Genomic DNA, 25,853 nt, shown 5'->3' with positions numbered 1-25,853 from the left:
AATTAAATTTAATATTATCTTTCAATATTATATGAAAAATATCAATAGCGCATAATTATTTCTAGAAATTTCAAACATTAAAGATTATGGACAGCTATTCAATATATTTCTACGAAATAATATATACTTTTAAATTATGCACTTCGAAATACAATATTATAACCATATCTAAATATAATCTAACAAAACATCTTAATAGCATTTAAGCTATTAATCTTTATGAAATCGCAAATAATCATATAAATAATAATAATTGATCAGCTGGCCATCGATATAACCACTTCCTTCTATATAAGAATGTTTTGTTTTATTCATAAAACCTAATACAGAAATTTTTCCTGTTCCACAATTCCAAAAGTCTCTGCAATTTGACAGAATACCATTATTAAATGGATTCTTAGTCTTATTCATCAGAGATACAGACTTTGATGAAAAAATAGATATTATTTTTAAAAAATGATGAATACCCAGAAATTTTGATAACATTGAAAACATACGATATCCTTTCTTATGAGAACAATAATGATGATGCGGGGCATCGTCATTTGAAAAGGTAGACCTCAAAATATATGCAGCATCTTTTCTATAAAAATCCTTCTCAATTTCACCCATAAAACCATATTTATCCAAATTTCTTGCCTCGCTTGTAGTTATAGAAAATGAAATCTGAAATAATTGCACAACTAGCAATAATGTAACCCAAATAAGTTGCAAGAAAGTCCATAATGCTAATACAAATGTAAAAGGATCCAACAAAAAAGGTTCACAAAGCAATTTCAAAAAAACGAAACAGTTTTTAGACAATTCCGGAGAATATAAAACCTCAAAATCTAAGAATCAAGTAAAAGAAAGTACATAAGAAATAAAAACATACGAATAAGTAGCAGTCGAAGAAAAAAAACAATACCTATTTGCACCATAATAATATAAACTATAAACAATCTATGATTCCTTAAACCTATACAATTCCCTGTCCAAGGACAATGGCTAGAGAGATTAGCTTTTATAACATACATCCATTATATACTGATCAAAACGTGCAACACATCTTGAACACACTTTACAATGCTTACTTCTCAACGGTTTTCTTAAATAGCAAAAGATACAGAAATGCTGTCTATCAAACGCCCTTTCTTTAATCAAATCCTCTATCACTTCCCTTTGTTCCTTGATTCCTTGAGGTTTAGGTATATATCCAGGATTTGAAAACATAACATAGAAAAAAAAGATAATTGAAAAACAAGCAACAATAAAAAACAAAATATTAAAAAAGGGACTATTCTTCCATGTATCTGAAATTATCAGAACTATTTTTTTTTGAAAAGAACATACTTTGAAGTAAAACAAATATCCAGCGAAGAATAACCCAGACTAATGTTCCAAAAAAAATGCCAGAAAAATATTTCTATAGAATTAAATGATAGAAAAAAACATAATACTTAGCCTACAGTTTTATGTATAGTAAGAAAGGTATCATATTCAATTGAAATAACTTTAACAAAGAACAGATGAAAACCTATAGAGAGAGAGAATGCAAGAGGAATAGAAAGAAATACAGGAAAAATAGTAAAAATCCAGAATAAAAAGCCAAAGACAAAAAATGGAGCAAAAAATAAGACTACATTGGAACTTTTCTAAAAGATCAAAATTATATTTAATAAATATCAAAACTTACAAAACCTAATAATCGCCTCTTCAATTTACCAGAAGCATCCCTTCCAACTTCCTTCAACACACTTTTCCAAAGAGCAGTACGATTCATTTCTTCAGCTATTTTTTCAGCAGTTTTACCGTTATGTTCTTGCACCAACAGATCTGAACCAAATTCGACTAATTTTTTAATACATAATTTATCACCTAAAAAGACCATAAGTATAGATGTAAAAATGCAAAAATATTTTCCTTTGACAATTGCCCAATGAAGAGCAGTCATTCCCTGTTTATCTTGCAATTTAACATTTGCACCCCAGCGAAGAAGTATGTCGACAATTGATATATCTCCATTATACGCCGCCCACATAAGAGGCGTATGACCCCTATAATCTAAACAATCAATCTGTACATTTTGATGAAGAAGATAAAGAACAAGCATCACACTTGATCGATGAGTTGCCAAATGAAGCGCTGTAAACCCTTGTAAATCTGTTAAGTGCAATGATGCGCCGGACTGATAAAGCATATCAACCATATATACATGACCTTTTCTAATTCGATTTAATTACTTTATCAAAATATCATTAAATTAACTTTGCTGCCCAATGAACCGGTGTTGCACAAAGTTCACCTCCTTGTACATTTACATCGACCCCATTTAACAGAAGATATCGTCCAACATTTAACTGATCACTAATAGAAGCCCAGTGTAATGCTGTAACACCTTGATCATCTGATATATTTGGCATAACTTCCCCCGATTTACACATATATTCAACCAAATTCAAATCACCTTCTCTTGATGCAGCAAAAAACACATTCAAACATGATACTTCTTTCCTCAATAAGCCTCTTTATTTTTTTAAAAAAAAATCAAAACCTTGATTTTCTTGTTTCCTATCAATACTTAACGCTTTTTCTTGATTCAACTTGGCAAACGCTAAGTCTGACTTCGGAAGAACAAATCCTGATAATTGAATGTCGTTATCACTTAAGAAACTAGACTTGTTCATCATAAATTCAATTTAAATAATATCTATTTAATTGTTAAGACCGATAGCACTTAAAAATTCAATAAAAATAATTATTAAAGTCCTTTAAGTCCAAACAAACTAATAACAAGACCTCAATCCTTCTAGAAGCAAAGAAATCTATTTAAAATAAAAATATTAAACATGTTTAATGTTTTTGATAAACTTGTAAAAAATAGAACCAAGAAATAAAAAATGATTAAGTAGCTCAAAGATAGAAATAAATATGAATTTTAGAATAAAATAATTCCAGCAGAATAACTTTAAAAGGAAAATAAAATCTAATTAGTTAGAAAAAACGTGACATCCAATTTGTCCAAGGAGAAAGATGATCATTTTTTACACTACCAGTTAAAACAGCAATATCAAAACCTTCTATATTATTTAGATGGATAGTTTTTTCAGAATTAAGCAACCAATCATCATCATCATCAATTTCTTTATCAATTTCAGCAATACCTCTTAAACGAAATAAAACAATCTCTGACAACTTTTCTTCAATAATAGATGATATTTTTGTACAGGGAAGAGACGTAAATAAATCTTCTTTATTAGCTGCAATCAAAATATGTCTAATTTTCTTGGAACGAGCATCTTTTAAAAGCCTATAAAGCTGATAAACAACATGATCCGCATTCTTTATCATAGAAGATGAATCTATCATAAAAACAATGCATCTAATATGCTTAATTTCCGAAAATAAATGATAAAATTTCAAATGTCCAGGAAAATCAACTAAAATCACTTTTTTACCAGGAAAAAAACAACAAACAGCTTCATTCAACTGTGTTGATGTATAAGCCTTCTGTTTATGACCATAACAAAGCTTTTAGGCTCATTTTTAGCACAAAAAAAGGTAAAAAGGTGATATTACTTTTGTAAAAAAAGATGTTTTTCCTGAGCCTTGAACACCTAAAATTACTATTTTTTTTAAGCTCTTATATCTCCAAAAAATCCTCAGAAAAACCAGTGAAATAATCAGGCAAATTACTGTAAAAAAAGCTGCTATCTCTACCTGAACCATTTAGAAGAGCTCAGGTAATCGTAACGAGATCAGGTGATATGATAAAGGTAGGATAAGAGATAAAATGAAAATACAAGAATATTACATTTTCTTAATATTAACAACTGAATAACATCAAAACAAGATGATATTGGTATCATGACAAAGTGTTTCTTAACCTTTGCTCTACTCGAGTACGATGATAACGGTTTTTTAAATGAATTTCAAAATTTTCAACAGTTAAAGAAGGCCCAGGGATGTATAATTTACCTGGACAATCATTGCAACGAATACGTACAACAACATCGGAAGGATCATTTCCTTGTCGAACAAAACCTTCAAAAAGATCATTAGGGTAACGTTGACGAAGAATATCTAAAGCAATAACAAGCCATTGTGGAAGCTAAAAAATTAAATAAAAAAGAAAACAAAAGAAATATAAGAACTTACAGAAGAAGAACCGATTGAAGGAGATAAATGAGATTTATTATCTAACATATTTACCAAAAAATCTTTTAAACGAGGTATTTTAAATTTTAAAATAAGCCGTTGAGGTAAAGAAGGACTCATTGATGGAGAATAAGCATTTTGTTGAACAGGAGTTCTAGTCCGGATATCACGAGAAAGTAAAGGCGATCGTTGTCTTTCGTTTAACAAACTATCAAAATCATCATCATCATTCAAACCAGGGATCGGCGTTTTATTAATTCCATATTGATCAATATAAAAGTTTTCCGGAACTAAGACACTATGTACAACGGGCGTTCTTTGTGTTCTAGGTCGTTCATTAAACTCGGGTAATTGTATACCTCTACGAGCCCGAATCTGTCGTCGCTTACGACGTGCATCACGTTCATTTTCTTTGTTTTGTTTCTCTACTTCAGATTCCGAAAGTTCATGTAAAACAGGAGAATATTCATTTAACATTTCCAAAGGCCGAAATATACACGAAACTGTAGGCAATATCATAGTCTTAATATCCTCATCTTCAACAGGCCTACCGTCAAAAGTATATCCAACAAGAAATAGTGATTTCGTATACATTTGTGCTTGTTCCCTAATAGAATGAGCGATAGCCGTTCTGAAGCCAAATCAGCCTATAATACAGAGCAGATTATCCATATTATACTTAAATTCTCCTGTTAAAGCTAAATCGAGACACATTCTCTCTGCAAAAACCTCTGGATCATTATAGGGATTATTAATATCCCATTCAAAGGTATCAACCAAATTATATTGAGCAATAATAATATCCAACTTAAATACTATTCATTTTTGAACCAAAAAATAATAAAAAAGCGCACCTTAACTTGAATTCTCATATCATCATCTTTATATGCCGTATAAGGTAAATTTGGCTCCAAAAACTCTTCCGACATCTCCGTAGCATGAAAAGCATCGTTCAAAACATGATGTTGATATTCATTTACCTGATCTGTAATACATTTTGCAATTGATGTTGCAAAATGTGGATGAGGCGGTAAACTAAAATCTTCACATAATACTTCTGCAAATTGCTCCGGAGAAATAGACATTTCATACATATTCCACGTAAACGTATCCCGTAACCGATACCGATCCGAATCTACATCAATACGTACAGGTACTAATAACTCTGGACATTCTGACTGATGTAACATCGTCTCTCTTGGACTATACAATAAAACGTCAAAAAAAATAATAATTCCCTCCTTAAAACTAACATTTTGAATCTTCTAGCCTTATTTTTCATTGCCCTTTGTTCACGAGGATATAACATCCGAGGTTTAATTCCAGTCCATCCATTACCATATCCTGAATAACCCGGCCCAAAAACCTGAATAGAACCTTCAATACCCGACAATCTAAGCTTCTGAATCCTGCTTAAACGATATAGTTCTTCTTTTTTCTGATGGATAAGCTCTAACTGTCGTTCTTGTTGCTCTAATAAAATCTGTTGATACGCCTCATCCCGTCGTTCAAATTCGTTCAAAATTTCATTAGTGTTTCTTATACATTTTGCCTCCATATTAAGTCCTTTTCTATACAATTTTTATCATTTCTAAATGCCTGATAAAACCTTATAATATTACACAATATCCTATATGTTTTAAGCCCAAGTTTAAAATTTTCGATATAGATTTTTTTGAAAAAATTATTTATTAAATTTTGAATAATAAATCAAGATAAAGAGCCATTAAAAATATATTATTAAGACGAGGGATATCGAGAGGATCAGTGTAGTGTTTTTTTTCTAAAAAAAAGACGAATTTTAAGTGATTTTAGATGTATTTAATGTATTATCCAGACAAAGATGGAAAACGTAAATATACTCTTCAGAAAGTCACGGATTCAGGAAAGAAAACATTGTCAGCACATCCTTCAAGGTAATTTTCTACTAATAAATAAGATATTTTTTTTTTAAGAAAAAAGATTTTCACCAGATGATAAATATTCACGACATAGGATTACATTAAAAAAGAGATTCGGTTTATATCTAGCACAACTTCGTAAACCATCAGTTAGTTTTGGATACAATGTTGACGATTTTTAGCTCAGAAACCCTTTTAAAATAGTAAAAATTAATGTTAAAAAAGTAGTATGTTAAATAAAAAACCATAAAATTATGAAATCAAAATAAGCAATAATAATTCCTTAAGAAACAGATACTTGCATGAACCATTGTCGAAGTGCATTTGCCAAGACCTGAGGTAGCTCTTTTACATCTCTAACAATCAAAAAATGATCGAAAGCAAATTCATCCATGTAATGAATAATTTCTAGTGAAGTTGACCCATCGCCCATTGTTTTATAACGAACTTGTTTCATATCTAGTAATGAAGTGGTCTTTTTCTCATGAATTATATCAATAATCACAAAAATAACCATAATTTTTAATTCACGAGCCTTTCTTAATAAAAGCCTTAAAGAATCATGATCATCACATATACCATCAGATACAATAATTTCTAGCTGCCATAATTCAAGGGCAGATTTAATATGAAGAGTATTTTTCGCATTGTTAAACATATCTATTGAAATTTCTGTCAATGCTTTAAGATCTGTTGTTGATTGATTAAATTTAAATTGTCTAACCAATTTTGCACCCGATTGAGAAGTAAAAGGTTCTTTAAAAGGATGTATCAATAAAGGCTTATCTCCAAAGCTCATGATACATATCTCTCCTACTTCTAACAGAGAAAGGGATTTTGATATAAGAGCAAGGGTTTCAAATGCTAAATTCATTGATCCAGATTCAGCCATTGATCTAGAATCATCCATGCAAATCATAACCTGATATTGTCGTTTGCTAGGTTTTGTACGTCTCATCCAAATTTTATCTTTTCTATATTGACTAGCAATATAAGGGATAATACGTCTCATATTTAATCTTTTGCCAGTACGATAATCTCCTTGCATTTTTGTAGCTAAAGTTGGCTCAAGAATTAATCTTAACTGCTCACAAAGATGAATAGATAAATCATGAACAGAATTTTCATGAATTCTCCATAAATTTACAGCATCATCAACAGATATAAGATCCAAAGAATCAGATAAAGTATGAAAATAAGTATCACCTAAACTTTTTTCATGTAAATTAGTCATATTTTGTAAAGATACTTCATTTATATTTTGTTCCATATTAGTCATTTTTTGATAGCCTATTTCAGCGCCAGAAATATCTGAGTCAAGATTCTCAACATCTGTTATTCTTGAATCAACATAAGAATAGCTTATTTTTTCTGTATTTAGATCATAATTATTCATATTATACGGATTATCTTTTTCCATATCAAAATCATTTTTTTCCTCTTTTTCAGGTAAAAAGCCCACTACTTGAGCATCTCCTTTAAAATCGCTATCCTTCATATATTCATATTGATTAACATCTTCATTCAACTCATCATTATCAAGTGAATCGTCATGATTTTTTGAGTCAGAAATATCGTTAATAATTCTATTCCATTGTTCAAGAACATTTCCAAGACTTCTATACGAATCATTTAATGATTCAGTAAAATCAAATTCTTGCTCTTTTTCAAAACCAGCGCTATTTCCTTGATATTTACTATCATTATTTTCTTTCGAAGTACCGGGTTTGTTACAAGTCAATTGACCATACTTAACTTCTAATTTCATACCATTTTCATTGCCCTCATATTCTTTATCAAAACTCTCATTATTTTCATACTTTTTGTGAAAATCTTCATTCGTACTTAAAACAGCAGAATCATTTTTATCAACAAGATTTTCAACTAAATAGTTAAGAACTTGATGATTCCCACCTTCTTCAAAATCTTTTTCTGGATCATTATCTATAAAATCATCTTTGTTTCCATCATTATCCATAAAATCATCTTTATTTCCATCATTATCCATAAAATCATCTTTATTTCCATCATTATCCATAAAATCATCTTTATTTCCATCATTATCCATAAAATCATCTTTATTTCTATCATTATCCTTAATATTTTCTTCATGCTTATCAAGTATGATTTGTTTATCATCACTCGAATCAATTTGAGAATCAGCTTCAGGTTTATTTACAAGATCATTTTCACTCTGAAAATCATTATTAACAAAATCTGATTCATTATAATCCAATTTCTGATGGCTCATGTCCAAATAACTATTATTATCAGATGTGTTATCTTTATCAGTATTATCGTCTAAGTGAAGATTTTCTGGCAAATCTAAAGGATCTATATGATCTATACCTTCATTAAACTCGCTCTTTTCAACATTTTCCAGAGTCTCTTCATTGTCGATTATTTCATCATGTTTTTTATCATCATTGAGATCATAATCTTTCTTGGGGTCTAGAGGCATCTTTTCTTCATATTCCTGAGGATTAGCTCCCATTTTATTTCCATCGTTATTCAAATCTTTACTATCAAGTGCAATGTCATTCTTTGATTCATTATTTTCTTTATCCCAGAATTCCTCATTTACAGTAGAAGAATTCTGATAATCAATTTCTCCAAGCTCGTCATCCAAATTCTCATCATTAAAATCTTCACTGGAATAAGTATAATTACTTTCTGATACAGTATCATCAAAATCATCATCAGCTTTTATATCATCACCCATATTAGTATAATCATTTTTTTGAGAATCCATATTATCTAGATTATTAAAATTTTCATTATTATCGTGATCATTTATTGTATCTTCAACACCATTACCATTAACTAATTCAGTTCCTTCAGTAACACTATCTTTTTCATTAATAGTATTTTCAACTGGAGTACAAAAGCCTTTCTCAATCAACGTATTTAAAACAAGTGAAAATAAAAGAACAGATTTTGTCAAAGACTTATGATAACCCATAAAATTCTTCAAGATATATTCACAAATTACTAAATATTGATTCAATATTGGTGCAGATAAACAATATATTGCTTTTAAATTAAATAAAATTTGAATATTTGAAAAACCAGATGTATTTAAATCATTAATATCAGTTATAAGCCTATCCAATAAACGATTGATATTTTCTATTTCAAGAACACTTAAAGAACTAAGTAAGAACTTGTGCTTTTTCAAAAGCCAAGAGTCTTCTAAAATACCATCAGGACTTTGTTTTGTATCAAGAGACTTCGTATCAACTAATTTTTGAATAATCAAACATATTTTATCGGACAAGTTCCTCATGAATATATCTAATTCCAAAGAGATATCCTGATTTTCAGAAACATCTAAGTGAATCAATTTTAAAGAATCCATATTATCCTTAATCCAAGTAAGAATAGGAGTAACCAGATATGCACAAGGTGTAGATTGAATAGAATATGAAAACATCTTTTCAAATATCTTTTCCATCCATATCATAAAATTAGAAACAAAAGTATCACAAAATTTATCAATAACAATTCTATTTTGCCCACCCAAAGATTCAAATTCAGCAATAAATTTTTCAATATCATTATTAATTAAATTAAAATCATCCTCTAATTCATGCAACAATGAAATAAAACAAGTATTCAAATGAGTAGCTCGAATATCCTCCAAAATTCCAATAATATTTTGTATATGTTTCAAAAACGATCTAGATCTATCATATATATATTTAGTTTTTCTATAATTTTTTATAAACGAAATGTTTTCTTCAAATGTCATAGTTTCCAAAAAAGATAATATAGACAAGTTTCTTTCAATATGCTGTATTTTAAATAAAGTTTCCATAAGAGCCGATCTCTCTAACAAAAGCATATAAAACAATGAATTCAGCAGTCCACATGAACGTGAAATTTCATTTACACTTATATCATTAGAACATTTACTTTGAGATCGATGAATTTTAGAAATAAAAGTAAGAAGCTGATAAAAATGTTCATTAATAGTCCTTATAGACGAAGCACTTTCTTCATTTTTTAACTTAATATCATAATATGGAATATTTGTTAATAAATTATTAATATTAGTAACCTTATTAATAACAGGTATACTCGGATTTATTTTAAGACCCATTCTCTTTAATTCAGCAATCGTATCGAAAAAAAGCTTTTTTTTTCTTGTTTTTAAGTAACTTATTTCCGATTTTGAAACATTATCCATAGAACTTGGTGTAAGATTTTGTAATTCCTTCATATTCTCAACAACATTTATTGTAAATAATTCAAATGGATTCTCACAAGTCGAATCCTGCCCATATTTCTGAATAACAATAGACCACATATTTCGAACAGTATTCATAATATTTCTATGTCTAGGAGGTGCATCTAAACGATATGTAAAATTAACAGACTTACAATAATCTAAAGACCATTTTAACAATTCCTCATTAACAAATACCAGTTCTAGTTGAGAAAGATCACAAGAACTATTATGTTGAAAATTTAGCAACAATGATTCTGTACATGGTTCAGTTAAAATAGAGAAAGAAGATAAAGAAATAAGTTCCCTATATTTTTTAACGATTTTATATAAAGATCGATGCGACTTTCTTGAACTTTCCTTCAAAACATAAACATTAGTGTCTTTCCAGCTCATTAATTGAATAGTTTCTCTTATACTCTTCTCCAAAGGTCTTTTTCCTTGATAAATTGCATTTCGAATTTTAGGTAAATATGATGAATATAATGCAACAAGATTTTTAAGAGCAAATAGAATCCTTTTTTCCGAGAATTCAATCTTTTCAAGAACATCTAGATGACATGAAAAGCTATGGATGAGTTCTAAACGTTTCTCAAATTGACCCAGAGGAGAACTAATTATAAACTGCTCCAATAAAGAAACCAATTCATTTCTATATTTTTCTAAATCATCAATTGAGGATGAAGGCGTAGATTTTTTATAAATCAAATTCTCATAAAGATAAAACCACCAAACTACTGTTTCATTATATTTCTCTTTATCTTCCAGTTTAAATAAGTCATTCCAGCAACTTAATTCAAATTTCCTCCATGTTATAATTAAATTCTTTATATTTTCCATATTAATATCAAGTGAACATTCAGAACCTGCTATTTTTTTCCATTCATCAATAGTACTATATAATTGCTCCAGTGCTATAAGTGTTTGAGAAAGAGGATCTTCTATTCCTGATTTCAAAATAATATCTGAACGATTTATTATCTCATGAAGAAGAAAATTTTCTGGATTTTTTTCAAAAAGTTGCTCTGCTTTAAATTTTAAATCCTTAAGTATTGAAACAAGCTTAAGAGACTCTTTAATATTTGGATCTGTATAAAAATTATATACCCAGTCATCAGAATTTTGTAATGTTGGTAATGTAAAATTTGAATCTTCAATTATACCTCTCATATAATATATTAGCGATGGAAGAGCTATACCATTTGCTTTGGAATTAATATTTAAAGTTTCTAGAGTTAATAACTCTATTCCAAGATTCAATGCAGAATTAACCAATTCAGAAGAAGAAATTAGAGACTCAGATTCATTAAAAAATTTTCTATGAATCATCATTAATTCTATATGACATTGATTATGATATTCTATTTTTGAGGATTTATATTCAATTTCACTTTCTATACTTTCAAATTCAGGAAATAAAGACTGATATTCAGTAGCATTTCCTTGAAAATGAGATATTTTGTAGATAGATTCTTTTTCTAGTTCCTCTTTTATCTTTTCATCTCTCTTAATAGCCCATTTTGAATAAAAATATAGAAAAATATAATCAACAATTTCCATATAATTAAAAGATTCATCCAGAAGTAGAGATCTTTTAAAAAAGCATAGTTTTTTAAGGCAAAAAATCATAAAACGATCCACAAACATCTTACTAAGTTTATATTTAGAAACTTCCTCCAGAAACAAGATTATAAAACTAATATCAAAAGATTTAGTTAATATAGTATCAATATCAAAAAGATTTAAAAATATTTTCATAGTTAAATCTTCAGACAAACATTTTGAAAACATTTCCCCTTGCTTTATAAGAACCAATGAAAAATTCATAGCTTTTAATGATCCACATATAGGTTTTAAAATATCTGCATAATATAAATATGACTCAAGACGGTTTACTAACTTATATATAGTTTTCTGCATAGTATTCAATTGAAAGACAGCACTAATATCGCCATTTTCAAAGCCCTTAATAATATTTTCTAATGATTGATCAATAATAAAGATTTTCAACAGTTTCTCAAATTCCCTATAAATACTAATAATATCAGAAACAGAAGGGCGATAAACATATGGAAAAACTATCTTTTTCGATTCTAGATTTTGATAACGTATCTGCAATTTTTTTATAGAAAAATTGTCGGTGCTACCAGTAAATTCATTCTCATATAATTTTCTCAAAAGAATTTCATTAGAAATATCTTCTAATTCTTTTTTATGAAGCTCCATTTGAACTATAGGAAAAATTGCTGGATCATAGGGTATATTTGGAACATATAAATAAAGAAATCCTAGCTCAAAAAAAATAAAGGCCTTTCCAAGTTTTAATACAAGTTCAGATTCGGTAACTTCTATATTTTCCAAAACAGAACATATGATTGATAAAGATGATACAAAATAAGTGTTAATAACCATTTTCAATTTCTCACAATATGTTTTCTGCAATATTTTTTTTAATTCTTCAAGATTTTTAATAATATTTTTCTTTTGATTACATGATGTAAAATCCAAGAACTCTTTAAAAATAGTCAAGATAACCTGATAATCTTCCAAAGAATATAAAGATTTATGCATACTAAAAATCTTGATTAAGTCAATATCACTTCATAAAAGAGTAAAAAAGGCACCTGAATAATTTTTCTAATAAATATTTCAATAAACAACATAATTTTATCATTTTTAATATACAAAGTATATCGGAATACTTGAGAAACTAAATTTGATAAACAGGATTTCATCTTTTCAAAATCTTGAAATAAGGCATTTTTTATATTGTAACTATAACATTAGCTTGATTTTAAAACAATTTTAACTAACATAGCTATTGCGACAGTTTTTATTGGTCTCCCAAAAAAAATAAATGGAGAAGGTGATTCTAGTAATGATTCCTAAAAAAATTAATATCTTTAAACTTCAAATAATTTATCATACAAAACGTTCCGATGATGAAAAAGGTATATCTGTAACAGCAAAATAAGAATCAAAGAGTTGAAATATTAAAGATTCATTTGTAGCTTTTTCTATTAAAAATATCCTTTAATATTTCAATTTTTTTACCTGTTCCTTTATATGCAATAATATAGGGAATCAAAGAAATAGAACTCCTATCTGTCCATATACTTAAAGCAATAATCATATCATACATTTCCTAAACTATTAAAAATATTTGATAAAAATATTTAAATTACCTTAGAAATAATATCAAACTTAAAAATATAATTTATTAGATAAACTTCCATGCAGGAAAATATAACGTTAAAAGATTCAGTAACTCTATAAAGACACCCAGATTTAATACTAGGATTACAATGAATGTCGATTCTATTAATATTATTGCGCAAATCTTCTATAAAATCTTGAATTTTGAAATTAATCTGAAAAGAAACATTTTTTAACGGATTTTCTTCAATATCATTAGAAAAAGTAAGAATAAAATGACAATTCTCCAAAAATAAAGTCCTAATATTTAATATTATATCTAATGTATCTACTATAAATTTATCAGTTAATGAAGAATATTCATAAGAAAGCTACCATTATATTGAAGACTATTGTCAAACTTATTCATATACGACATCAATTCTTTATATACTGACCACGTATACTCAAATTTTGGAACACTAGGCCTTACTTTTTTCCAAATATTTTCCATAGAAAACCCTGTCTTAAGCTCAAGATTCAAATTAAATGATTCAATTAATTGAAGAAAACGTTTTCTAGAATCAGCCGGCAAAAGAGATTCATATTTTTTATTCCATTCCCGTAAATTATCATTATAAACATGATATTTAGTATATTCGATAAGTGGAGAATTTGTAAACTCATAAATTTGATGCCAAATATTAGCCAAATCCAGAATAGCTTCAGTAAATTCCTATAACAAACACAGATATATACAAATTAGAATAACATTAAAAAACTACCTGATTTACATAATCGAAATCTCCATCAATCAAAAGTGAACCTATTTCATTTAAGAGAGATGATAAAAAATGAAAAGCATTAATATGGAATAACGAATCCATATCATCGTAGTGTAAGTTCATACATGATTTTTCTAATACTGTCATATTTATCTCTGAAATATTCCGAGACTTTTCTTGCACAGTTTCAAGAATAATCTTTAAATCTAGATATTTTGAAAATAAATTATACAAATAAGATAATTTGATATGCCTAGAGCGAAACCCAGTGGAATATAAACAAGATAATGAACCAAAAAACATATTTTCAATATATGGATTACCTAAAGGATATAATGGCTATATTAATATAATGTTAGTTTGAATTATAATTACTTTATACAAAAACCTGAATATTTATAAAATCCTGAAGAAAATCCGAATCATGAATAATATTTTTATAGAAATCAAAGATCATTTGATAAAGAGAGGATTTTTGAAATTCAAAACATTTATGAATTAAATTTAAAATGTCATCTTTTTTTATTTGTGAAAATATACCGCTCTCAATTACATAAGATAAGTACCAACTTTTCAAAAGATCTATTTGTTTTATAGGAATTTGCTCTAAAAATATATCACCTAATATAAAAATATTTTTCTGTGAATAATATCTTTTTAAAATCTTCCCATACAAATAAAAATGATTAAACATAAATGATGGCAAAAGGGTAAAAAGAACAGAATCATTATAGTTAAGTCCAGATGAAGTACAAATAGATTCCAAATGATCATCCAAAAAAACTTTATCACAAAAAATTTCGACACATCTATTTCTCATTGCCCTAGAAAGTTCACCATTAGCAGGATCCATTGTCAAAAAAATTCGAAAATTTGAATGAGAATTTATTAAAAAAGGACTCCCATTAAGAGAATTCCTTTCATTCAAAACAAGATTCCCTTTAGGTTCCATAAGAGAATTAAGACGATCTAATACAGAAGAATTACACAAATTAGCATTATCTAAAAGAAGCCAATCTCCATTTTTTATAGCCTGAAGTAAAATACTATCAAACCATTTAAACTGAGATGGTTTGTATGTATCATCAACTAATACATATTTTTTTAATCTCTGAAAAATTTGTTGGAACGAAAAATCACAAATCATAGACATATTAGACAATTCCGTAAATAATAATACCAAATCTGACAAAAATTTGCGGTAATGAGATACAGTATGTCTTCCTTGTACCTTTATCAGTTCCAATATACGACTATATATATTCGCATATTTTAAATTTTCCTTTTGAGGTAAGACTATTAACGAACGTAATCTATCATTACAAAATTCCTCGATACTAATAATAAATTTATTCAATTCCAGAATCAAATCCATTTGCTCAAATCCACCTACTATATCCATTGTATCTATATCATTATTAATAGAAAACTCTACAAGTCTTGATCCTGAAATAGAAGAAATAAATCTAATTAAAAAAGTTTTTCCAGAAGCAGGAGGTCCTACTAAAACACATGGCCAATTAAATTGAATACAAGAAATCAAACTTTCAATAACCTTCAAATGACTAGTAGAAATATTAAAAAAGAAATCCTTATTATATTTTAAGGTAGAATTTCTAGGTAACAGTGCATGTCCAACCTGTAAAAAATTCGAGCTAAGTCTATAATATAAATTTTGGCTAGACAAAGAATTTCCAAAAATCTCTTGATAGATTCTATCAACAATTTTTCGATCTTCAATTGTTCTAAATTTTTGTTTTATAATTATATCAAGAAATTCAGAAGGATCTTTTTTATGTAAATTTAATTTCCCGTATTGAAGAATTTCAAGCCATCTCAATATGTCCCGCAAATTAAACTCCCAAGGACTACCATATATTCCAAAAATACGATTTCTGGACAATTCATCATTAAGTCTTTCAATAAATGATACAATTTTCTCTTTTATTAATAAATCTTCGTTGGGAAAAACATGATCACATATAAACAATAAATCTTGAAGAGACAATTCTTCAATATAAACAACCACAAACCTATTTATAAATGATTTTGGTAATCCTTTACGACCACAACCCTGAGAATGTGGATTTTGAGCAGCAAAAACTCTAAATGAAGGATGACAAGTAAATGTTTGATTTAACTCTGGTATAAAAGCTTGAGCTCTGTGATCAAGACAGGCATTAAGCCCTTCTAAAATAGATTGTGAAGCTAAATTCATTTCATCAAGAAGTACCCAATAACCATTTTTCATAGCTTGTAAGAAAGGTCCATCATGCCAAGCAAATTTTGTAGCTTCATCATCTACGGGAAGATCAGAACCAAACAAATCCATTAAATCAGTCTGCTCAGATAAATTTATTCTTATCAACCGAAAACCAACAACAGAAGCAATAGCAGATATAAGAGATGTTTTTCCTACACCAGGACTTCCTTCGAGTAAAATAGGTCTAGATGTTTGCATTGCTCGCAGAATCCGCATTGCATTATAAGATGTTGTAGGAGAATTAAAGCTATAAGATGAATAATCAGAAATATCAGGTCCACGTAGTATAGAAAAGGGACCAATCTTTAAAATTTCTTTATCAATAATTACCTGAGGAACTTTTGAAAATTCTTCATGTAAATCTTCACCTACCAACCTAGAAAGATAATCGACAGACTCAAGCCTCTTCTCTCGAATTAGATCTTTAGTTAAATTGGAAAAAAATCCCATATTTACACCTATTTTATCAATATAAACCAAAGCAGCACCATGCAAAATACAATGAGCCATTGAAGTATGAATATTAGACAAATTTACGTAATCAACCCATGTTAATATATCCCTTATTGATATAGAAGTTAATAAATGTGATGAAAATTTTCTCTGAAACCAAAAAGAAAATGAAACAAATGCTTTTGAATATATGTAAAAACCATCTTTAAGCTTTGAAGAAACAATTTTTAAAACATCTTCTTCATCATATCCTGAAGGAACCCAAATTTCAGTAAATCTATTTCGTAAAGCTGGAGAAAGCTCCCTTTTTCCGTAATCGCTACCAGGATTCATTGTAGCCATAAATTTAAAACCATCTTTTGCTTTTATTAAATTTTCATCAACAGATTTCTCAGTTAAAGTAATTGTACGCGAAATCTCTAAAACACTATTAAGTCTTTCCAAAACAGAATCATCAGCAAGAGATATCTCATCAAGTAAAAAATATTCCCCAGACTTCATTGCTTTTACTAAAGCACCATCATACCAATCAAATAATTTCTTATATTGCTTAAGATCCTTTTCAATAATATCAATAATATCTTTATAAACAATATCCTTTAGGTTTTTTCTAATATCATTAATATCTAAACTTAAAAATGCAGTTACTAAATCCGATAAGATAACAGATTGATTATTATTAAAATTTATAGGATCAAGGTATACCAATAATTTAAAAATATTATCATATAGCCTTTTGCAAATAATATCCTTATTCCTTACAGGTCTTTGAGTTCCAATAATATCACCAGATTCAGTGTTTTGATGTACATTTACAATATGTAAAAACGAAGAGCAATTTTTAGCAATAGCTTGACAAATACTTGTTTTTCCAGTACCAGTTTCTCCAACAAGAAGTACAGGCTCATCATTTTCTAACGCCAAAGAAATTAATCGAAATAATCTTTTCATAGCTTTAGTCCAAACAATTCCATCTAAGTTAGGAAAATTATAGCTAGATATGCATTCCTCCATATCATTAAAATTATATAATTCATTTTCAGATATTTTAACTTTCATAACAGTTTCAATAATTTCTTTAACAATAATTTTCTCATCATTTTTTCGTACACGTTCTCCTAATAACATATACCCATTATTTACAAATTCCTGATAATTAGCATAATCCCTACTAGCCCAACGAAATAAGTCACGTAAAGTCATGAAACTAGTTTTTTGTTCAAATATCCGGGATGATTCACGTTGCAAAGACAATTTCTTAAAAATAATCAATATAAAGATATTAATTTTTTTTAAAAAAAAACCTATTACCTTATATACTTCAACCATTTTCGTACTATACGAAGGAGGTATATGACATCGATTACATATAATGGTCTTTAGTTCATCTTCGGGTATATTGTCATAATGTAGTTCTAAAAATCTATTACGAAATGCAGAAGATAAACGTTTTCGTCCACCATAAATACCAGGAGGATTTTGAGTAGCAAATAACATAAAATGAGGGTGAGGCTTAACAGTTTCTTGAGTTTCAAGTATGAATAATTCTCTATTATCATCTAATAATCTATTAAGCGCCTCTAGAATTTCTGAAGGTGCTAAATTTAACTCATCCAATACAATCCAATATCCGTTACGTAGTGCTTCTACCATGATTCCCTCTTTAAATTTTAAATTCCCAAAATCATCAGAAACATAAGCACCAAAATACTCTTGAAGCTCAATGTGTTCATGATTATTAATTCTTACAAATTTATGACCTGTCAATTTAGAAACATATTGAATCATACTTGTTTTTCCACTTGAAGTTGGTCCCTGAATCAAAACAGAAAATTTCCTTGTAGTTATAGCCCTTATAAGATTTAACATATTCTTCTCAATAGTTTGTGTTATAATATAATCATCATCTTTTTGTATTTCGTAATTTCCTCTGGGCACCCAATAGTGCTTAAATTGTATATAATCACCGTCAGAAGGCTTTTTAGGGATCTGTGAAATTGAAGATTTTAAATTCTTTAGATGATTAAATGTATGCTGTTTAATAATAGGATGAAGAATTTCCTCACTTTTTCTATCCAATAAAGTTAAATATAGCATACAAAATCCTTCATAAAGAGATCTGTGTAATCCATATAAATGACAAATCTCATTTACATACATCAATGTCCGAGTTAATGTTCTAATATTATAATAAGGTTTCTGACCAGCAGAATCAATCAAACGATTTTCCTTTTCCAACTGTTTCGCTTTCAAATGAAGCTGAGCAACATCGTATAAAACCTTTTGATCAGAAAAGCTAAGATGTCCAATATATTTATGAATTATAGCTAGCAAATCATTGAAATTTTCATCAGGAGAATAAACATAAAATTCCGTAAATCTTGATCTTAAAGATAACGATAAATCATGCCTTCCAATATCCGTAACAGGATTCATACATGCAAACAAACGAAAATTAGGATGAAGATAGATAGGTTGAATGTCGCCCTTTTCTGATAAAAGAACAGAGCCATTTTCCTGCAAAATAGAAGCAATGTTCTCAAGGACACCAAATTCTGCTAAATTAATTTCATCTAATAAAATCCAAGTACCATTTTTAACAGCCCTAGTTAAAGGACCTTCTACAAAATCAAAAAAAAAGCAATTAGGATTATTTAAAACATATTTTTCAAAATTGGCCAAATTACAAGAAAAAGACTCCAATTTCTGTTTCAATTCTGGACCAAGACATCGTTTTTTTTTACGAGAAATACAAGTCATTTTATCATTTTTTTCATCATCATGAAATAACCCTAGCTGTTTCTGAGCCATATCAATTGCTGCCCTAAATAAACGAAGCATGTATTTCCATTTTTTGTTAGAATATGCCTTTTGAGTTGCCTCAAGAAATTTAAAATTTTTTTGTATTGAAAACATAGTACTAAAAAGATCATCAAATTGATTCTTCAAGGAAGTGGAAACAGTTTTTAGATCAACTGGCTTAAATCCACCAAGAAGATCAGTATTTTCTGTTTGCTGAGACATATTAACAATTATTAACTCACGACCAAGAATATTAGCAAAATACTGAATGGTTGTAGTTTTTCCTGTTCCTGTTTCCCCAACTAATAACACATGTTCTCCACACTCTGCCGAAGCTCCTAACTGTTCAAGCAATCTTAATACGGGCGATGTAAAAGTAAAATAACGATCAAAACGAGAAATTGTAAACTCAGGAGATTTTTGAATATTGACTCTTCCAACTTTAATATAATCATCAAAATCTTCATGCCTTGGAATATACGATTTAATATAAAATTCGGCCCAATCAGATGAATAACCAAGAACTTCTGCAATTTTTTGAATAATCAAAGATTTTCCAGAACCCGTTTGTATCATGCCAGAAAAACAATCTACTGCATTATAAAACATACTATCAACAACATCTTTGGAAATATAATCATCTTCTAAAGTAATCCTAGAATTATTTAAAAAATAAAGAATGCGTTTAGACCATTTCATTAAATCTCTCATTGAAACAACTCTTCTAAAAGCTATTTTACTTAAAGAATGAAACACAGGATCATTATATGTAGCAACAATAACACCATAAACTTCAATAATCTTTTGAGATAATTTTTTCAAAATCGGAAATTTCGAACAAACTAACTCAGACAATTCTGTCATTGGAATCTCATTAATATTAACAATTTCCCATAACCTATTTCCTAAAAGCTTTATATCAGATTTTTGATAAATATTTATTGACATAGTCGCTATTATCTGAAAACCAAAATCAGCATTTATTTTTTCACCTCTACTAGGAATTTCAAGCTCATTTTTTTCTAATAATGGTAAAAGAACACTTATAATATCATTGGATGCCTTATCGATATCTTCAATCAATACATATTTTCCTTCTTGAACAGCCCTAGTAAGAACTCCAGGTTTCCATTCAAAAACGCCAGGAGTTGAACTTGTATAAGTCCCAATCAAACTTCTTATATCTATTTGATCTCCCAAATATATACGTACTAAATCGTCATATTTTCCAAGTATTTTTGCAACACTTTCAACCATAAATGTCTTACCAACTCCACATAAACCTAAAAGAAGAACAGGCTTCTGAGTCAACAGAGCTCTTGCAAAATTTTCCATATTTTTTCGAGATACAGGTGTCATAAAAAAGTCGGAATCTCCATAAATTGTAAACTTTGTTCTTGGAAAATAAATACCACATATAGAAACCAATAAATGAGATTGATCAGAGTCATGAATAACACGAGTTCCATTCGTTGAAAAATAATTACGATTACGAATTCTATCCAAAAACATCCTTTTTGATTCATTTTCAAATAAACTATAAGAATTTAAAAAAGCTCTAACAAATAAAAAATATCATACCAAAAAAAAGAATAATCTATAACCTTGCCAGAATATAAATAATCAACACATCCTTGACCAACATACAAAGATACCAATTCTTCCCTTTTAGTGCTTGATAAACAAAGTAATATACATAGAATTTCCACCGCAAGAAATCGTATAATACGAGTCTTATAAAACAAAAAAGGCCAAACATGAAAAATAGATACAAAACATGAAAAAACATGAGGATCAAAAATAATCAATCGATATATTGTAACCAAATGCCTTACTATAAACGAAACAGATTCCTAAATAGATCCTTCAATACCAATTCTTATAAAACATAGACATACACTCTCTTTTTCCTCATTTTCCATACCATAAACAATATCCAAACGATTAATAAATATTGACGATCCATTCAGAATTCTTATTGCATATCTTCTACTATGAAAATATCCTTTTTCTACAAAAAAACTTACGGTTTTAAAGACGGCTTAAGAGGAAGTAATTTAGCATATGCATTCATAATTTCCCCAATTTTTTCCTCTTTAAAAGACTCCCAACGAGCAACCAACATAGCTAATACAGGATAATATAATTCTGCTACTATTAATGTGGATTTTTCCTCCAATAATAAGACTGAAATCGTATCAAGATAAATTTTGTTAGATGAGGCCTCAGATGTCAGATTTTTTTCGAATTTTTTCGATATTTCACATCTCCTAACAAGTTCTAAGGATATTTCCTCGTAATTTAACATGTTTTCGGCCTCTAACACCATCTTTATCAACTTAAATGTTGATACCTATATTTGCTCGGTTGACATCCAGATAACCTGACGTTGAGATTACCATGACAACCTAACCAGGCCGTACTATTATCACTAACCCTTCAGTATGTAGCTTAAGAAAAAAATACAGTAAGACATATATTAAAGCGGGTTTTCATTATATGGAAAAGCTTCAGAGGCATTTAATTGAATTATAAAGAATTATTTGTTTAAAAGAAGAACACCTGATGTATGAATGAGTTTTTAGGTAAGCAAACGGTCAAGAGAAAAAGCAGACATTATAAGTTTATTATTAAATTTACGGGAAAATTAAGGAGAATTAATAGAAGAAAATTTAAGAAAACATAGATTTTAGAGGAGATTTATTGATCTGTAAAAGATATTAGAAAGTTAGAGGAAAAAAAAACGAGAAAAAGAGTAAATTTAGAGGGAAATTGATTGATTTTAAAATGGTAAAAAATTATACACGTTTATGACGTGGAAAGAAGTCATAAAGAACTATTTTTAATAAAAACCATTCAGGTTTTGCAGAAACGTAAAATAATTAAATATGCGTCTATTCCTGAAAACATTCAAGAAGACCAGCAGGTAAATTGATAAAGGTATGTGATTATTTAGTTTTGATAGAAGAAAGGTATGGTATATTCCTATTACGCAGGAGGTTTTTACAGAATATGATGATTATCTTACAAGGTAATTTTAAAATTATGATTTTTTTTAATAACTTGAAATATAGAATGGATTTTTATAATGAAGTAAGAAAAGATTTTAATAAAATGAAAAATTATATATGATATAGAAAATATTCATGTGCGAAATAACAGGCCATACGAATATGACATATTTTCAGGCATATCAATCAGAAGTTTTTTAAGACTTTTCTAATATTTTTTTGTATTAATACTTATTTATAGCTTATGCATGCACGTGATATTGAAGAAACATTTCCAGAATCACTTAAAGAGCCTGTTTTAAGGAAAATACAGCTCTCGTTAACAACAAGGATAGATTATTTGGGTAGAATTAGTTATTCAAATATATTATTATTAATTTTTATAGTGGATGAAATATACGATGTTTGTAATTGTTAAATACTTTAATAGTATCTAATGTGAAAAGCAATTTAAAAAGGATTATTATCCAGGAGAGTCACTTATATGTACTCTTGCAGGTGAAAAGTAGGATAATGAAACATATCAAAAATCTGTTCTAATATTTAAGATGGGAAGTACAAGTTAGAGAAAAAACAAAATTTAATGAAATTATTTCACCCAATGGGATATTTCGTAAAAATAATGGTAATTTTATTATTAAAATTAATTATAATTTTCAGGTCCAGCACATACCAAATACCTTGTAGAAATGCCGGAAAAATATAAAAAAGAAGACACAAGAGAAGAAATGGTTGATGAAAAAGTATTAAGTCGAGAACGTGGATCCTTTACGAAGGCAATTCTACGTGCTTTTATAAAGAATGTTGTGAAAAAAGAATCATGGACAGGAGCACCTTGGATTATTAAGGCAATTAAAATGTTTTATATCATTATTATATAAATTGATAATATTAGGAAAAATATGCAAAAAGGTTCAAAATAGATATTATATCTCCAAAACTTAGAAAAGAAGAAATCGAAAGACAGTTACATAAAAAAAAAATGGAGATAGAGGGAGTAGTAGGAAAAAATGCGAGAGGTTACCCGCTAAAATATCCAATTGAAGACTTAGATCTTGTACCAGCATCGAATGTTTCTCATAGGCCAGAATTTATATTTGAAACATTAATTAATAAAAATTCAATATCTGTATTATTAGAAACATGGACATTCTTAAATGTTTTTTGGTAACACTAAATTTACTTTTTCTTTAAATATATCTAATAGTAATTAGCGAACCTTTAATTTTAGATTCTTTTACATTAGATGATTATATTGATTCACTTCATTATACTTCACTTAACCCTCCCTGTGAACTGATAAATGAAACGCATTGCTCTTTATTGAAATCTCTGGTAGGCGAGCGTTCACCTCTATGCCTTTCATCTTGTATGTCTCCTTCGAAAAAAGAAGTGTTTAATAAAATAAATGTTATAAACAATAACTATATAGGTAATTTTGGAGAAAACTGGAGAGAATTACTCCAAAGAAGAATACTTGAAAATGGAAAATGGATAATAATAGTAATTGGAATCATAAATGAGGTTTTTTTTTTGTAAAATATAAATCAAAAATCTAATAAAACAAAAAGCTGTTAAAAAATAGTTTATATCCGGAAAAATACGATCTAATTCTTAAAAAATTCAATGTTCCTCATATAAAGGAATCTTATTGTGAAGTGTATTATAATCTTAACAGCGATGATAAGCTTCGGGTTTTAGAAATTTTAATTGAATTATGTTATAATACCCCATTAACACGAAATTATATTGAAGAATGTTCTGAATCCATAATTCAAGCAAAAAAGGACAAACAAGAATTAATAAAAACAAAAAAACAACAGTAAAATTATCAAGTTTACATTTGTTTAATAAAACTTATTTTTACTAGTTTAGAAAAAATACGAGAAATAAGAGATGAAATACGAAAACTTTTCCCAGGGGGAATCCCACGTTTAGAACAGTTATCGCCATTAGAAGAACAGATGGATGAAGAGACTGAAGATGAAGATGAAGAAATGCATGAAAATTTCGAACCAGACGACCAATCTATTACAAATACAGAAGATAATGTACTCACAATTAAAACAAGATCAAGATCAGGAGTAAAACGTAAGAGGACTTTTGAAGAACCTAAAATAAAGTCACAGCTACCAGATGCTAAAACTCTAAAACAACATGAAAAATTAACACAAGAAATAAAAAAAATTAAGCGACAAATCCAAAAAATAGAGGAAGATATGGTTATTAATGATGTAAATATTCGTGAAGCAGATGCTCAACGTGTTAGAGTACTTGGGTATGATAGATTTTGGAATAGATACTGGTGGTTAGAAAACAATGGAATGCCATATTACGGTATGCCAGATTCAAGTACAAGTTATGCTGGATATGCTACCGGGAGGATTTGGATCCAAGGACCTAGTCCAGACATAATTGAGAAGTTTAGACAAGACAAAATTTTAGAACGGAAACAAATAGAGGAAGGAAAAACGCCTTTAGCATCATTTAATGATTGGGCTTATATAGATACACCGGAAAAAGTATATTTTTTTATAATTTATTTTCTCATCTTAATATATTTTATAGATAGAAGAATTACTGAACTGGCTTAATCCAAAAGGAATTAGAGAACTTAAACTTAAAAATGTTATTCAAGCACGAATTAATTTTATATACCAAGCAATGGATGCACGCAAGAAAGTATAAATAAAATATTTTATATATTTAATTATTAATTGTATAAGTATCTTTCAGGGGAGCTTATTGAAGCAAAACGATCAACTAGAGCTACATTGGGTATAGATTATGAACGCGAAAGATTTTTAAATTGGGTTAATTCAAAAGCAATTGAATACTTTGGTTGTGGTCATTCACACTTACAAGCAAAGAAAGAACGTTCTTCCAATAAGAAAAAATAAGAAATTTGACACTTAATATATGGAAACCATCATCCTTAACCTTTATTACCATCAATATCTTCATTAGCATCAGCATATAATTAAAACATTGGAAAACAATCTCAGCATAAAGCTAAACATGGCTTTATGATTTTGTTTTAAAAATACTTGTAAAACATCAATTCATCATAATTAAAAATTCCTTAAATTTTCAAAAAAAACATTTAAATCAAATAAAATTAAAAACTTTATTAATAAT

At 28.4% G+C, this 25,853-nt stretch overlaps 6 protein-coding genes across 6 annotated transcripts; 2 read left to right on the top strand and 4 right to left on the bottom strand.

The window, feature by feature from the left end:
* Positions 1 to 125: 125 nt before the first annotated feature.
* PNEG_01777 (hypothetical protein) lies at positions 126 to 2,469 on the bottom strand. Its single transcript, XM_007875554.1, has 7 exons — positions 2,248 to 2,469; positions 1,676 to 2,204; positions 1,449 to 1,634; positions 1,333 to 1,405; positions 1,028 to 1,292; positions 875 to 987; positions 126 to 830 (listed from the first exon to the last, which is right to left on the bottom strand). The coding sequence occupies exons 1-7, from the start codon at positions 2,421 to 2,423 to the stop codon at positions 211 to 213; spliced, it is 1,962 nt and encodes a 653-aa protein (XP_007873745.1). The 5' UTR covers positions 2,424 to 2,469; the 3' UTR covers positions 126 to 210.
* Positions 2,470 to 2,787: 318 nt separating this feature from the next.
* On the bottom strand, positions 2,788 to 3,708 carry PNEG_01776 (hypothetical protein; the record flags this gene model as incomplete). Its single annotated transcript, XM_007875553.1, has 2 exons — positions 2,788 to 3,510; positions 3,559 to 3,708. 2 exons carry the CDS (start codon positions 3,706 to 3,708, stop codon positions 2,974 to 2,976), a joined length of 687 nt encoding a protein of 228 aa, XP_007873744.1. The 3' UTR covers positions 2,788 to 2,973.
* Positions 3,709 to 3,844: 136 nt separating this feature from the next.
* On the bottom strand, positions 3,845 to 5,756 carry PNEG_01775 (hypothetical protein; the record flags this gene model as incomplete). Its single annotated transcript, XM_007875552.1, has 5 exons — positions 5,391 to 5,756; positions 4,992 to 5,340; positions 4,817 to 4,944; positions 4,138 to 4,768; positions 3,845 to 4,090 (listed from the first exon to the last, which is right to left on the bottom strand). The coding sequence occupies exons 1-5, from the start codon at positions 5,693 to 5,695 to the stop codon at positions 3,845 to 3,847; spliced, it is 1,659 nt and encodes a 552-aa protein (XP_007873743.1). The 5' UTR covers positions 5,696 to 5,756.
* Positions 5,757 to 5,952: 196 nt separating this feature from the next.
* Positions 5,953 to 6,220, top strand: PNEG_01774 (H/ACA ribonucleoprotein complex subunit 3; the record flags this gene model as incomplete). Its single annotated transcript, XM_007875551.1, has 2 exons — positions 5,953 to 6,053; positions 6,100 to 6,220. 2 exons carry the CDS (start codon positions 5,953 to 5,955, stop codon positions 6,218 to 6,220), a joined length of 222 nt encoding a protein of 73 aa, XP_007873742.1.
* A 57-nt stretch (positions 6,221 to 6,277) lies between these two features.
* Positions 6,278 to 22,033, bottom strand: PNEG_01773 (hypothetical protein; the record flags this gene model as incomplete). Its single annotated transcript, XM_007875549.1, has 13 exons — positions 6,278 to 12,846; positions 12,891 to 13,041; positions 13,081 to 13,151; positions 13,195 to 13,277; positions 13,321 to 13,411; positions 13,452 to 13,753; positions 13,798 to 14,137; positions 14,187 to 14,525; positions 14,575 to 18,159; positions 18,214 to 21,241; positions 21,286 to 21,557; positions 21,603 to 21,690; positions 21,732 to 22,033. 13 exons carry the CDS (start codon positions 22,031 to 22,033, stop codon positions 6,322 to 6,324), a joined length of 15,177 nt encoding a protein of 5,058 aa, XP_007873740.1. The 3' UTR covers positions 6,278 to 6,321.
* Positions 22,034 to 22,491: 458 nt separating this feature from the next.
* PNEG_01772 (hypothetical protein) lies at positions 22,492 to 25,615 on the top strand (the record flags this gene model as incomplete). Its single annotated transcript, XM_007875548.1, has 16 exons — positions 22,492 to 22,494; positions 22,565 to 22,630; positions 22,677 to 22,735; positions 22,779 to 22,797; positions 22,842 to 22,907; positions 22,957 to 23,059; positions 23,102 to 23,118; positions 23,162 to 23,220; positions 23,264 to 23,328; positions 23,376 to 23,563; positions 23,611 to 23,882; positions 23,930 to 24,239; positions 24,287 to 24,537; positions 24,586 to 25,237; positions 25,284 to 25,397; positions 25,442 to 25,615. The coding sequence occupies 16 exons, from the start codon at positions 22,492 to 22,494 to the stop codon at positions 25,613 to 25,615; spliced, it is 2,418 nt and encodes an 805-aa protein (XP_007873739.1).
* Between the last annotated feature and the right edge of the window lie 238 nt (positions 25,616 to 25,853).

The sequence above is a fragment of the Pneumocystis murina genome (assembly GCF_000349005.2).
Source record: "Pneumocystis murina B123 chromosome Unknown supercont1.8, whole genome shotgun sequence".
Lineage (NCBI taxonomy): Eukaryota > Fungi > Ascomycota > Pneumocystomycetes > Pneumocystales > Pneumocystaceae > Pneumocystis > Pneumocystis murina.
The sequence above is the reverse complement of the archived record's forward strand: the minus strand, read 5'-3'. Positions and strand labels throughout refer to the sequence as shown.

Coding starts and splice junctions, on each gene's coding strand:
- PNEG_01777 (XM_007875554.1), bottom strand. CDS start 2,423: ATGTGTAAATCGGGGGAAGTTATGCCAAATATATCAGATGATCAAGGT. Junction 2,205..2,247: donor CCGGTTCATTGGGCAGCAAA/GTTAATTTAATG, acceptor AAATCGAATTAG/AAAAGGTCATGTATATATGG. Junction 831..874: donor TCTTCGACTGCTACTTATTC/GTATGTTTTTAT, acceptor CTTGATTCTTAG/ATTTTGAGGTTTTATATTCT.